This window comes from Aythya ferina, assembly GCF_964211825.1.
Source record: "Aythya ferina genome assembly, chromosome: 2".
Taxonomy (NCBI): Eukaryota; Metazoa; Chordata; class Aves; order Anseriformes; family Anatidae; genus Aythya; species Aythya ferina.
In genome coordinates, this window is record NC_140297.1 from 22,600,515 (window position 1) to 22,615,702 (window position 15,188).

General features: G+C 39.4%; 1 protein-coding gene across 5 annotated transcripts in view; it reads left to right on the forward strand.

Annotated features, from left to right (window-relative positions):
* FAM171A1 (family with sequence similarity 171 member A1) overlaps positions 1–15,188 on the forward strand; it is an 87,884-nt gene that overhangs the window by 61,588 nt on the left and 11,108 nt on the right. For all 5 annotated transcript variants that reach the window (XM_084509969.1, XM_084509968.1, XM_084509970.1 and 2 more), the window contains 2 exons: positions 586–744; positions 5,679–5,855. In XM_084509969.1, the coding sequence (XP_084366095.1) occupies positions 586–744; positions 5,679–5,855 (336 nt within the window). The remainder of the gene's footprint in view (positions 1–585; positions 745–5,678; positions 5,856–15,188) is intronic.

Here is a 15,188-nt window from a genome sequence, read left to right on the forward strand (position 1 = left end):
TTAAATAAGAAGTGACTATTAATGTCAGTGGTAGAGACAGTTATCATGGCACAAGCTATATAAAAATACAGTGTGGAAAGTGCCCGAGTTAACTGAGACTAGAATTGTAGTTTCTTAGAAAAACACTTTAGAGTGCAAACAATTTAAATTTCTATATCAAAAGAAACAAAGCGTAAACAAAAAAATGATGAACAGGATACTTCCCTGAGCTTTCAGATGCGCTACCTCTGAATTTGATTTTAATTTCAGTGACATTCATTGAAAGAAGCATGTAATTAAATTTGAAGTGATCCTGGCAAATAATGTAGTCAGAAAAGATTCTGACATTAGATGCTTGAACAATTTTCCTCAGTAATCCTTCTAGAAAAACAATAACAATTGCAAAACAAATGTAGAAGTACTGTTTTTCCTCCATGTGCTCAACAGCCTTCTGATGTCTCTGTCCTTCTCAAGCTATTTTAATTTGTAATGAAAACAATGTATATGAAACGTAATGAAAACAAATGTATATATGCTTCCATAAATGTGAACTCCTAAATATTCTGCCCACTTTGGATATAAAGACACTTTTAATTTTTTTTTTAGGTGCACGGACTCAGCCACAAGTTCACTTTCAGAGAAGATCTGTGAAATTACCAGAGAACACTAGCTACAGTGATTTGACAGCATATCTAACTGCAGCCAGCTCACCCTGGGAAGTGGACAGTTTCCCTTATTTGCAGGGATTAGATGGAAATGGAACAGGTAACCCACCACTTCGGTTTTGCTCTATTTTCAAATCGGTCAAGGTACCAACTCTTGACTGTATCAACGTCAAGATTCTGTTCCAACAGAATTTAGATAACATTATATATTCAACTGTCCTATCAAAATTCTGTTCTAATGAGCAGTTTTCACTTGGCAGAATTCTTATGGTATTGACATCAGCTGGTTCTCCTGCTGATAATCATAGTTAAAGGAATCAGTCCTCAAATCAATGCAGAGAGCAAGGTCCCTCCTAAACGGGACCACTGAATAGCAAAGATGAAGACTTGGCCTTGGAAGAACAGAAAAGTTTCTTATACCTGTAGTGTTAAACTAAGTCTCCAAATAATGTCATTTTGCATGTGCACATACAAAAACAGATCAATGTGAAGGGGCAAAAGAGAATTTAAATTGAGAATGCAATAAAGTTTCTTGTTGCTTTTTTGTCTAAAAATATGTATATCAAGGATTTAATACTCTGTTGTATTAAATCTAGCTTCAGCAGAAGCAAAATTCAGCAAAATTCTTCTTGCACCAAAGAGAAAACACAGGCAGTGTTAAATTCAAAGCCATAATGCATTTTATGACTACAACTGCCTGTTATTCTTTTTCCACTTCTCATTGAGTCTGAAATAATTGCTGTTATGTAGGCTAGAGAAAAATAGATGAATTGGACACAGAAAGCTTCAAATGCTTAAAATGTTGCAAAAAGAACAACATGTTCTCTGTGTCTGTATTGGGTTAGAAAGAAAGCAGTGGACTTGCAGTGCAGCAAAAGAGAGTGAGATTAGTGATTAGGAAAACCTGCTGTGGTGTAGGTCATTCAAGCTATAGAATCAGTTGCTTGAGGGTGTTGGACCGAATTAGAAAATCACCTGTCAGGATGGCAGAGGCAGAGCTGCTTTGAAGCAGGCTAAATAACCCCTTGAGGTCCTTCCTTGCTGTTTCTCAGGATACATTTACTTGTGATGTTTTGATCTAGGTGACTTTGAATGCTAGGTCATGCGAGTAAAGGGTATGTGACTGAGCTTCCTAGTTCTTCCGTGGGGTGGGGGGAACAGGAACTAGCAAAATAAACTTCCCTTTCCCTTTGTACATATCTGAATATCTCTTTTTTTTATTACAATTAGAAATGTGTCATCTACCGTACTCCAACCCTTCTGTCTGCTTCAGTGAATACATCTCATCCTATCCCTTCATCTGTCGTTTCCCCACTCTCATCTTCAACCTTCAGTTTCCTCTGTCTGTTTATACTCAAACACAGTCTAATATCTTTTATCTCCTTCTAAAATGAAGGGACATACCTATCACATTCGTCCCTCTGTATACTTCCTAATCTCCTTTATTTTTATCTCTAAACCCACTAAACAAATTGTTGACAATGTGTGGGGAATTCCTCTCTCCCAGTGCTTTTCTCAGTGCTCTGCAAACCAGCTTCCCACACTTGCATTTATTTAGTGGCATTTTGGCAAGGCCTGTTTTCACATGATCACCACTCACAGGAACTACACAAGTAGGACATCGTCTTCCTCCTGTTTTACCTCCTAGCCTCCTACGAAACAGATGAATGCACCCTTAGTTTTCTAGTCTTCTGTATGCTAGCATGCACAGACTATGAAAGGATCTTTTCTGTTTGAGCATGTTGTCCTGGATCTGACCTTTGTTAACCTTCAATTAAAAGTGTGTGCCAAAAGATCAAAATGATCTGTAAAGAAATGAGTTCTAAGAGACTGAGAAGAGTCTTGTCTTCTGAATATTGTAGTATCTAGTACGGTAGAATATAAACTATGAATACATTATATTCATATATGCATAATGGAATAGGGGAAATGCATTCTATTTTTAGAAGAAGTTTCTCCTGCTGTGGAAACATTAAACTTCAAAATCTTAACCTTGGATTGACTTAATTTTCTTCAGCTCTGAGTGACTTGATGAAGATTTCACCTGAAAAACTTCTGAAGGAATAAAAAATGAGACCAGCACCTGGGAATTAAAAAGAAAAGAATAAAAATATGTATAAATTTTAGAATTCTTAAGCAACTTTGCTGCCTCTCCACCCACCTACTACTCTACTGGTCTTTCACAGAGTATTAGTAGGTCTGTGGACTTCAAGAGAGGTCCTCCTGTTTGTTTAAATCATCTCAGTTCTCTGGCTCACTTTTATGCAGTGACTTTGCAGTTACTTTAACTAAAACATATTCTCTATGAATTCAACAGTTTTTGTTTAGTTTTATAAGATCATAAGTGGATGTTGAAGTAGTAATGTGGGCCAGTGGAGATTCATTGCGTGAATCAGCATGTTCCAAACATAAAAGTTCAAACAATTTTGCTGCAAGTCGTGATAAGCCTGTATGGTGTTAGCTTATTGTTTGTATTAGTCACCACTTGGAAAGCAGTAGGATGGTTTCACAAAATATCCTTTTAACCAACCTAAACAAAACTTTCCATTGTTTGCAGGGATGGACCAAGCTGTCCAATAATCATTAGTCCTGCTGTTTTTGTAGGCTGTTTCCTTTTCATAAAGAGTCAAGTCTAAGTCACAGTGGATTTTCCTCTGATTTTTTTTTTAGAGCTCTTTACAGGTCACCAGATGTCAAAAATGGAAATAAATAAATGAAAGCTGACATTTATTGAAGTCCATTCCCATTTAATCTGTGCGTGTGCTTATCAGTTGTATAGCATGTGAGGGTTTCATAAGCATTGATTTTAATTTACCTTCACAACTGAAAGGAGACAAACATATCTTTTTAATGAGCATTTACATACTGTACAAGATGGCAAACTGAAGGACTTTTTATTCTTCTTGCCAGAGATCAGTAGATTTCAGAAAGTTCTTTGTCTTCTAATCTAACTTCAGCCCAGTACTGAGCAAAGTGTCAGCGCTCCTAAAGTAAAAAAATGTGAGCAGTGTTTCATCCTTAAGATGCTTCTTTATGGGCTAGATAATGCATTTTTTGCAGACATTGAAAGCAGATAAGATTTATCAAGACAGGAATGAAAGCAAAATTCAAAAACTTCAATATGTAAAAATAACTAAAATATAATTTAATTGTAGATATTGATCTAAATGCTTCTAAAATCTGAAGTTGCACTTTTTGTCATTAGGAATTTGGATGTGCCAGAAAGGGATCAGGTCGTGGTGCTTTGCAAGAGGAACTGATTTCTCTGATACCAGCGGGAGAAGCTTAGTGGCCCAAGTCCAGTGACTTGGGGCCGGGCATCAATCAGACAGAAGTTACAGGGACCAAGTGATCATGAATAAAACAACTTTCCCCACCAGTTCCCTCCTCTCTTTCTGCTTCATATCCTAAAGCTGTAGGGATGTGATACCATGCACCATTGGAGCCTGTAATATAAAGGCTTGGGTAGGTTGGCACCTCTCCTCGGGTCCCTATTTGAATTCTTAAACCTTATTTTCTGTTTGTTTTTTGTTTGTTTGTTTGTTTTTCTCTCTGTTACCTGTGTGGCTCTCTTACATGGCCATCTTCAGTGCTCCTGTTTTCTTAAAACTTTAATCCCTCTGCAGGACATGCCCCTGCCCCTTGGTTTGTGGCAGATCAAAGCTGAGTGTGTGCCCTTGTGTGTGCTTTCATCCGTCCTTGGCCTGTCAGCTGGGAAACAGCAACACTCCCCTTGAAATGGGGAAAAATGTGCGTCAGATGCTGTTGTAAACAAGCCACACGCAGAGTTCCTTGTGGTTATTTTGCATGTCTTCAGCTTGGCACCTCTTGCAAAATTCAAAGAATTTAAAGTTCTTGGGAGTTTTGAGGAGCTCTGTCTATTTTTCCCCTGTGCCACCCCCGCTCCTCCAGCCTTTTCCTGGTGGTGTCTTTACTTTGGTGAGCTGACTGCCCCTGAGAGGCACTGAGCTTCACAGAGGCCATTCCTTGACACTTACTCACTGCTAGGAGACATCATAAAGGTCTTAATGCTGTTGTCCAGCACTCCCTCTGCTGTCTTAAATGGATTTGCCCTAACGAAGACTGGCACCAAGATACTACATATTCCTCAGGATCACTTGTTGTGACTTGGTGTAGCTGATGGGCACACCACCTGCGTGAAAATGTGCTTGCACAGGCAGTTAGTGCAGATAGCAGACAACAGGATTACAGGAAGGGTGTAATCTCTCTCTGCCAACCAGGCACCCCAGCCAGGCTCCTGTTCTTGTGTGCTAAGATCAGCCCCGCAGCAAAATTAGCAGCTGCACAACCACCAAGGCCAGCACAAAGGAGAAGGCAGGGCAGCTGCTTGTAGCAGCAGTGCGGACCCAGGTGGGCTCAAGCCCCTCGCAAAACTTCCAGGTCCATGCCTTTGGTTTAGACTTCTGCAGGTATTGCTTTGAGCTCCAGATCTTCTTGGTTTTAAGCAGTACCTGAAGCTTTTTTCCTGAATACCTGAATACATCTTCCTTATTTTTCTGTCATTGATTCATTTGGTTGACCTAGCTGAAGGGTTATAACATTTTTTTAAACCGCATTGTTGTGAAGTAAAGCCCATTCTCATATAGTTTAAATATAAAGAATACTAGTAATCTTGCACAGATAAGATAATACTATACATCAATTTAGCTTGGTTGATTTCAGTTTTTTTTTTTTTTTTTTTTTTGTAGTTGTTGTTTTTTGTTTGTTTGTTTTTGTTTTTTTAACCCGGATTTTGTCTGTGATACCCATGTGTATTAGTTTAAAATGAATGAAGGTGCAAAAATATATACAAGAGAATTCACATTGTATTTTTCTTGTCTTTGCTATTTTTAACTTACTTAATTTTGGAAAATTCCAAAATATATACATCTTGGTGAATTTTGTAATGTAGGGCAGATTAATACTACCTTCCCTTGAGAAATGTCAGTCCAATGCTGTGGTGTTGAACCACCTGAGTGTCTCTTAAACTTCAGGAAAGTCTGTAGTCATAATATTCATTCATTCTCTTGGTAGGAAACAGCACTAGGTATGACCTCACCCCTGTCACTGCGGTCAGCGTTCACCTTCTCAACAGCGATGGGACTCCAATCCCAGTGAATGGCCCCATCTATGTAACAGTGCCTCTGCCAACAAACAGCAACTTGAAGCACAATGCACACGTTCCAGCATGGAGGTTTGACCAAAAATTTGGTAGGTAACATTTAACTGTGCTTCCTTCGATGGCTTCGTTTATCTGAAAATGATGTCTCATTGCATTTATTATGTTATATATTGAAGTTTTCACTGGAGTGTACAGAAATAGGTTTTCTGTCTAAAAGGAGAGAAGACAGAGTTTTATTATTCAAATAATATGTACTGTATATGTAAATATACTTGAGCAGTATGAGGTGCCACTTCCAGGCAAAAATCTTTTGTAAATGTAATATTTTACAATTATTAAATATTTTACATAAAACAATTTTGAGAGGACTTGATTTCAGCCAGAGACTGAGAAACAGACATAACGGCTGCCGCACTGAAGTGGAAGTCTGGAGAAATGGAAACTAGCCTTATCTCTGCCACCAGTCAGCTATTTGACCTTTGGTCCATCTCTTTTCTCTGTGGCTCAGTTTCCTGTCTGACAGATAGGAAACATAATACTGACTCCTTTTGTAAATCACTTTGAGGTTGACTAATACCATCAAGAAAGTACGTGTAGATGTTTAAAAAAAAAAGTCATGAAATATTTTCAAAGGACAAAAAGCCTAATTAACATGATCTGTAAAATGTTCTCGTTTTTTTACATTGCAGAATAACTTTTGCTGTAGTGAGCGGGATTTCTCCAGAAATCTGTGTTATAGGATCTCTGTTTTTTTTGATATAGGGGTTATTTTTGTTTAGGGTTTTATGGGTTTTGGTTTGGTTGTGTTGTTTGTTTTTTTTTTTTTATTGATTTGTTTTGTTTTCATTGCTAGCTGGTATACCATGCTGGCCTTCTTTATACCTTCAAAGTGTAAAGAATTAAGGGTATAAGTCTTGTCCTGGTGATTCTACTTCAGTTACTCCATTGTACTTTCTGAAGTATGTACCAGATGGTTGCTAAAAAGAAGTCAAGGAAGAAGAATGGAAGGTGAGAAAAGCGGAGGCTGTGAGATAGAGAGAATGAAAAAGAAGCCAGAGATGCAGATCATTATAGACAATCAGTGGAGCTTTGTCCCTGCAAGGCAAAAGTTTGAGCCAGTTTATGATCACATCCAGAAGTAGCACTAGCCTGAATCCACTCTGTTGGGGGAAGGGGTAAGAGAGAGGTGAGGGGGGAAATAGTGTTTTTGCTTCCTTCCTGCCTCTGTTTGCTGAAAAAGGCTTTTTTTTTTTTTTTTTTTTTTCTTTTTTAAATAGCATTCCTGCTAAATACTTTGTCAGGAATTAGATGTATTAGAGAGTACAGCAATAGGATTTAATAAAGAGTAGTTTTGAACACAGTACAAAATTGAACAGTAGAAGAGTGTGATGATGGGTTCAGGGTTCCCCTTAACTGGGGAAATGTTGGTTTTCTTGTGGTGCCCCTAACAGTAAGTTTTACTTACTTTCTGCCTGACACTGATTTTGATTTGTGATTCTAGAAAGTGTTTTCTTTTCCCTTGTTCAAGAAAAGGCTGGTAAGACTGGCTCATGTTTGCCTTCTCCACAAGAAGCAGTCCATCCCTAATCCTTCCTGTCAGCTGCGTTACAACCGTAGCATGCCTCACTGCTAGTTACTCACTGCTAGTAAAATGGCTCTGATTTTGATTACGGAGCTTTCTCATTTATGGCCAAATTTCCATGCCCCTTTGGTGAGGCCTCCAAAGCTCTCTTACAATGGAAGATGTGTTTTTACTGTTGCATATAAAAAGCTAGTTACACTGTTACGTGGAGTATATGTTAGTATAGATAAATATGGGCTCATTAATTAGTGGTGCAGCTTGAGGCTCCCAGTCTTGAGACAAGTTCAACCTTGTTTGCTTCATGACAAACTGCTGGAGCACTTGGGGTGTTGTGAGGAGAAGGCATGAGGACTGCTAAACAAAAAGCATTTTTTGTCAGGGCTCTTGACTTCACAAAGCCACGGAGAGGAAGGTATTGAAGACATTACGCTTAGGCTCCAGCTCACACTTCAGCTGAAGTAAGCATCTTTCCATGCAGCCGAAGACATTGAACAAAGGCTCATTTAAGCCCTGATTGCAGCATGCCAGTTCTAGCAGAATTTTGGCCACATCCCAACCAATTTAAATTAGAGCAGCCTAATTTAATAAGTAGAGCAGCTACTCTATCTTTTGCGGGCTACATTAGCACCCTAAGGGCTGTCAACCTAGCCATATGTAGCGCGAACGCGGTGGTACCCTGTCATTCCCCGTGCCTGTTGTGCTTGGAGTCTGAAGGGAGGAGGATGGCCAATAACTGGGATGGCTCCATGCTGGAGAAATGTTTACCAGGCAAGTAAGTTGGTGTAACGTTTGCATTGCCGGATCTGTGCCTGCTCAGGATAGGCCCTCTAACCTCATTATTCTGATTTTGGCTTTCATTTCAGGAGCTGTATTTTCAGTGTTAATTATGTTGTGGTCTCTCCTTAATAGATTTTCAGTGGCTTAAATTTTCACACTTGTATCTGAAAATTGAGTAAATGCCAGAGATGGAAAACTGTGAATGTATTACGAGGCAATAATGCAGTGCTTCTCTCTAGCGTATTTGCAGTACAGTGGGTGCTTGTTCATTCAAGCCATTGTTTTTGTTCAGAATACATGTGGTTGTCATCATTACTGTAGGAAGTGTAATTTCTGCTCTAAAAAGCAGAAAAACTTTTTCACTTTTAGGGGAGGGAGTGGAGAAGGGACAGAAACACTAGAAATGTATTTCAATTCTTACAATCGCATACGTTCTGCTGAGCTCATGATGCACTGCTATAAACCCAGTGGCATCTGACTGGAAGTGCAGAGATTTTCATAGTTTCTACAGAAATTATGCGTATTTGCATATTACTGCAGCCAAAAATAATTAATGGCTTCTTAGGATGTTTACCATAAACAGTCTGTATTTTCATTGCCACAGTTTCTGTCTTTTCTCCAGGAAGAACTGGAGAGAGAAGGGGGAGAAGCAGCATAGTTTGCTTAAGGCTGAGGGTAGCTCCACTGACACTGATGAAACAGCCAGCCAGAAAAAGCAGGCTGACACCAAGATAAGACAATCTGCTGCATCTAGTTTATATCGTTACAAACGAGATGTTTCATTACAAAACAAACTTATTGCCTTGCCTGCATGGTGAACAAATTAAAGCACTAATACCTTTGTGAATAATTAATGAAATGAAGAGCATCTAACTATGCTCTGGAGAAGTTTTAGGACAAATGAATGCATCCAACCTTGTTCTTGTGCTGCTCAGCCACCTTTCTCTGCAGCAATTCTTGGTGTTGGTAATAGGCACAGGTGCAGTGATGTTGTGGAGACATACAGTAAAATGCAATTTCATCATTCTGCACTGTTGATATACCTGTATCTCTCTTGCATTTCATGCACCACTGGAAGAGTGCTTATATTCCAGTTTTGAACATAGGAGATACGGATTTTCATTTTTATAATCAGGATTGTTTAGTGATTTTTGTTTTGTTTTGTTTTTCCATTTTCTAAGTCCTGTCTTATTTCCCTCCAAACTCTGAAGTGGTTGAAAACTTTTCATTTTTTTCTTTATCCATAAGCAGATGTTTGGGATCATGACTTCCTCCTTGTGTATTTGCCTTGATGTCAGTAGGATTTACAGCAATATACACCAAATTTCTGTCCCGGACTTCTTTCTAACCTTGTCCGTTTCTGTCAGAAATGAATACTACAGATCCCAGTTGAAATTAAACTTTTTACCTCCTGCATGTTCTCCAGCTCCCAACAGCTTGGCTGAATAACACAGTGGTTGTTCAGCTGTGTTCTCCTTAGCCACCATTGGAATGGTTTTTTGCTTTATGCTAAGGTGTCCATTTTTCATTTGAATCAGTGAGCAAAACTGTAAGACCAGAACTCTTCAAGTTCTCACTTTCATCCCATGTGGTATGGAAGCATTACATTGCCTGTAGACTACTAGATCTATATCTAGATCTGTATGAATGACTTAAAAGTATTACTAAATACTACAGATTCACATAATATGGAAGTGAAGTTTATTCTTTAGTGACAGTACCAATGCATCTGCTTATTTCTGAATCCAACCAAGTAACAAGAAAATATTTTCAACACTTTTCAACAGTGTATGGCAAAAGACTCTTGGAGTGAAGGAGATAAACCTCCTCCCTTTGTCTCCTCACTCCTTCAAATGTGTTCCCTTTTGTGCAGTAACATACATGAAGTTCAGAGTACTATTTCTCTGTTCCTGCTCCTCCCCAAACACTTGGTGTACATCACGGACATGACCTTGTGGGGTTTAAATTGCTAGCTTCTTCACAGGGGAGGAGATTTTCCCCAGTGCCTGAAAGCTCAACCATGTATTAATGTAAAGTGATAGCAGAATATGGAGACAAGTATCTTGGGGAACTCTTTTTATAGCTTTATAAAGAGCAATATTTTATGTACTCTCACTGTGCTGTGTCAGTGCTTTCTGGCTGCATTTGATGCCATAATAGATATCTAAATACATTGGGATGTCTGATACTTTTTACTGGGTGACGTGCTGCCTCCACTGAAAAAATATCCATTGATTTTAGTGGAGTCAGAATGTCCTACGTGTTCCTTCTTCAGCAAAATGAAGATAATGTTTTCTGTGCTCGTAAGAAGTTGTGAGAATATACTTGCATATAAAGACTGTGGGTACCTATTTAAACTTGACTGCAATATGGTTTTGTTGTATTTCATGTAGGTCAAGTGCATTTTGTGTTCCTAGCGCTTACAGGGAGAGAGGAGCAGCTCCTGTCAGGATGTGTAGCAGGTTACGTCTGCCTGTCTAATAATTGTAGATAAGGTGACGTGTAAAAGTCTCCAATTTGAACTTCCCATGTGGTAGCAATAATAATTCTCCCAAAGGAAACAACAACTTTTTCATAGTTTAAAAATAAAATGCATTCCTCTTTGTTGTGGATTTGGTTAACTTCTGATTGCCACCATATTCATGCACTGCATGATAGACATGAAATAAATTAACAAAAAAATAATGCAGTCCATGCTCTGAACTTAGGTCAGACAGACTGTGTTTGGACTACATACAGCTGCTTACGTGACCTGGGACTTCATGTGCTTCTCAGTGGGTTTTTCTGGGTTTGCTACGTGTAAGAGATGTGCATAACGCTGTTACTGTAATTGGCTTTTGCATTGCCCCGAGTCCCAGCAAAAAATGCATTACTGTAATCAGCGCAGTGAACATGTTCTCTGCCCCCAAAGCCTGGTTTTAATACAAGCAGCATAACCAGCTTTGCAGACTGCAGGGAGATGAAGCCTCCACAATGCTGATACAAGTTCCTTGACGATTTGAATTTCATTTCCATTCTGTGATTCTGTAATATGCGAGGGCACTGCTTTACTGCGACGATGACAGAGCACTGGAACAGGTTGCCCAGAGAGGTTGTGGAGTTTCCTTCTCTGGAGATATTCAAAACCTGCCTGGATGCCATCGTGTGCAACGTGCTCTGAGTGATCCTGTTCGGCAGGGGGGTTGGACCTGATGATCTTCAGAGGTCCCTTCAAACCTCGCCATTCTGTGACTCTGTGACTTCCTTCCTATGTTAACTGTCAAGGTTAGATTATTCTTAAAAACTAAATACACCGAGGAATACAGATTTTTAACTAACTGCTTTTAAAGAATTTCGTATTTTGTGTGTTGCCATAGAAATGGCAGCTCCCAAACCCAGCTTTTTACCATATACGATGTCTACATAATAGGTGCAGATATAATTGCAGAGTAGTAGACAGACCTCAGCAGTGAAAGGAAAAGAAAGAAGCTCTTCCCCTGATGCTTCACAGCGTTGCTCGCTGAGGTATGTTTCTCTATCTTGAGTCCTTTGGAGAGGTGCAGTGGATCACAGGAGGCAGCCGGGTTTGTTTGTGGATATGTACATTGTTTTAAAAATGTCTGTTGTGGTCTTCACACGTGTAAGTGATGTGAATGGATTCCTTGATCCTGTCCCCACCTCTTGTGCTGTCTGAGCTGAGTGAGTGGTGGCAAGAGGAATCTGTGGCAAAGCAGAGCTGGTAGGGCATTTTGGGGAGATTAAGAGGACGTTGAAGGAATCAGGTCGGTGCCAAAATTTGCTATGTGAAAATAATCTACCATTATGTTGTCAAGGAAATCAAACTTGAAACAAATAGCATTGCTTCTGGGAACAGGTTTTATTAATAGACTATACATTGTATTGTGTAGATGGCCCTGTAGCTCCACCTACAGAAGCCACGCAGTAGAAGGTGGGACAAGATAGACATCAAAACTCAGGAAGTGGAGAAAAGCAGCCGCACAAGCAAGCGCTCTTGAGTTGGAGAGGAATTGAAGGGTGGAAATAGAGGTAGGAATGCATAGAGCAGGAGGGCACATCGAGTGTGAAGCGTCTGGCTGGGGTTGGAAGAAGCCGGGGAAGCCCTGGGACAGCCTTGCTCTGCAGCCTTGGGATGGTAGATAAATCACAACAGGCTTCTGCTTCCACTGCCAGCCTGAGACCGTGAGTGTGACGTGAGGCAGAGTGAAGGAAAAGGCATGCAGTGTGTTGAATTGCCTCATCCTTTTACTTATTACTTATTCTAATAATTTTGTCAATAGCTGACTGTGATTAATAATACGATAAAGTGAGGATTAAAGGCAGTATCTTTCATGTACACGAGTGACCAGGGATGGTGGCTCAGCAAGCATAACTAAGCTTTCCTTTTTGAAATATAATTATTAAGCAAGAATTATGCATGGAAGTCATTTTATTTAATAAGTCACTTCTGTTCTGGCATTCTGGAAGGAAATGCTGAGGGGACCGAAACAATGCTTGCAGTTCCTGTATGATGTGCTCTGCCTTCTGCCCAGACACAATTAAAATTATTAAATAAAAACTGGCATGCTCTTTTGTTATATATTTGACAGGTGATTTGAGGGAAAGATGAATAGAGTTTGCAAAAGCTACAGAGCTTCTCAGACATTAGTCAGGAATTGAACTGGTAGATTTTGCAGAAATCTTGCAGGTAGGTTAGAAGAGTGTGTTTCCCTTAGAGCACACCAAATAATGATGGTGCTGCTAAACAGTAGCAGGACTTAGCCACGGAAGGCTTGTGTAACCAATTCTGTAACACTGGAAGAATAATGAAGCTATGAGCTCAGAGCAGGGACGTTTATTTTTTAATGTTGCCTAGCAACTCAAAAAAAAACAAAATTGTAATATTAACTTAAATACTGAAAATTTTCAAACCTGTGTGCATTGGGGGAAGGAAAAGGAGGAGAGTAATCTCTACCGATAGTCACAAGGAAGAATTTTTCAACCTCCTATTTCCTTGTTTTTTAGCTGCTTATAAAATGAACAAAAGTAAAACTAAAAAAAAACATCCTTCTGTAGGAAAACTTCCTATGCACATTAGAGGTGATTTTCTGCTGGAAAAAGAAATCTGATAAGCAGCTTTCAGCTGGTAGAATGAAAAGCTACAATTTGTGTATGTCAGAACGTACTTCAAGAAGTTATTTTCAAAACTCGCCCTTGATTAACTCTCCATAATAACATTGCCATTGGAAGTGTCTAAATCAATTACTTCTAGAAACACTGGCAGGGGTGTTCTGAATATCCTTTGCAGTCCCGCAGTCTGTCTGATAATAAGCTGGCTCTTGCCTTTTGACACACACACCTCCATTTAAATGGGAATCTCTGCTTAAACAGGATGTTCCTACAAGACATTGTAGACATCACAGAAGAGAGCTGTGCTGTTAGAAAACCACTTCTCATTAAAAAATATTTATTTAAAACATCTACGCTATTAAATAGTACTGTTAAAAGCCTCTGTCTTTTCTTTCAAAAAATCTTTTGTCCGGGGAAGTTAATGTTGTGAATAAAAATAAATTCATCTAATGGGATTAGGGTTAATTTGCTCTCTGGCTAATTAAATCCTCTTATTTGCCAAACCAATTGGAAGGAAATCATTTGTGCTGTATAAGTAGCACAACTTTGGTTCCCTGCTTGATACCTTTCAGTGTGATTGGATGATCCTATCACCAAGTTGTTTAAAAGAACCAAAATAAAAAGCAAACTGTGCTTAGTCAGTGGACGACCCTCTTAACAAAAGCTCATGTGTAAAAGTAAATTACGGAAAAGAAAACCACAGCTGCCATAAATTTAAACACTGGTGTTATTTAGACATTATGACTGTCCTTAGGAGAAGCTGCTGGCTACAGGACACTCCTCTGACTGTCACTGACCAGAATTGTTTTGATCAGCAATAGGAAGGATGCACAGTCAAAGAAAGCAGAAGTCAGTGCAGTGGTAATGATCTGGAAGGCTCTGAATTGGTCAGCTTAGAAAGTTTGATATGAACTAAGCGCTATTACACATTCCCCAGAGGGCTGAGTTCGGTGCTCGAATGCCAATGTGCAAACTCCTATTGAAGTCAGCACACCCAGCTAAAAGGGGCATTTGTCTCCTTTATTCTTGACTTTAATAGGAGTCACATGCATCTATCCAGAGCAGATGGCCTCGCGTGGCAGCGCTGCCTGAATTCAGCCCAGTCCTGCATCCCGTAAGCCAACAGGAGGTTTGCCATTTACTTTGGTTGGAGCAGTGTGTGATTGTCAGCGTGCACGGTCACACACATGGAAGCCAGAGGGGCGTATGTTTCCACTGATTTTACTAGAGATTAATCTAAAATAGTAAAGTCTAGCTTTAAATATATGCAAGTAGTGACTTGATCAGAGGCGCCATGCCTCTAGACTGCAAAAGCAGACCCATTTGTGCTGTCTGGATCCAGCAAGCTGTCACATTGAATAGCATCTTCAAAGACAATAGGATGTGTCTTTTCTGGGCAGGCTGGCCATACGTGCAGTGACCTGATTTTGCAGAGAAATAGTCTAGAACATGTTTTACATAATGGATTTTCTGCAATAGCTGCCCATCTGGATACTCTCCTTGCTGAAAGTGCTTTTTTTTCAAGCTGATTGAGAAGTAAGTTAGATAACAGAAAGGTGTTTTTAGTGCAGAATGTGTGCTAAAATGGAGGTCTAATATGAAAACCTTTTGCTGCTAAAATTACTTAGGGTAGTAACCTCTTCCCCCTTATTGGAAAGTCCTAAAAGCTGTCTGAGATAAATAAGCATGCTCATCACAATCAAAGTTGCAGCAGAGTAATAACTCTAGCAGAACTTCTCCTGCTCTGCTGAAATCTTCAGACTGTCTCTGGTATTTGGGTATTTCTGCAGTCAGATGGAGCTCAGCTTTATCTGATTTTTTTTATTAGAAGTTTTCTTAAAGTACTCTCATTTTTTATATCCTTTGCAGTGTTATTGATGGTAGTTTTCGTACTTCACTTAAGTGTAGAAAGGCATGCTGGGCAGCAGTTTTAAAAGGTTTTTTAGAAGAATTTTGT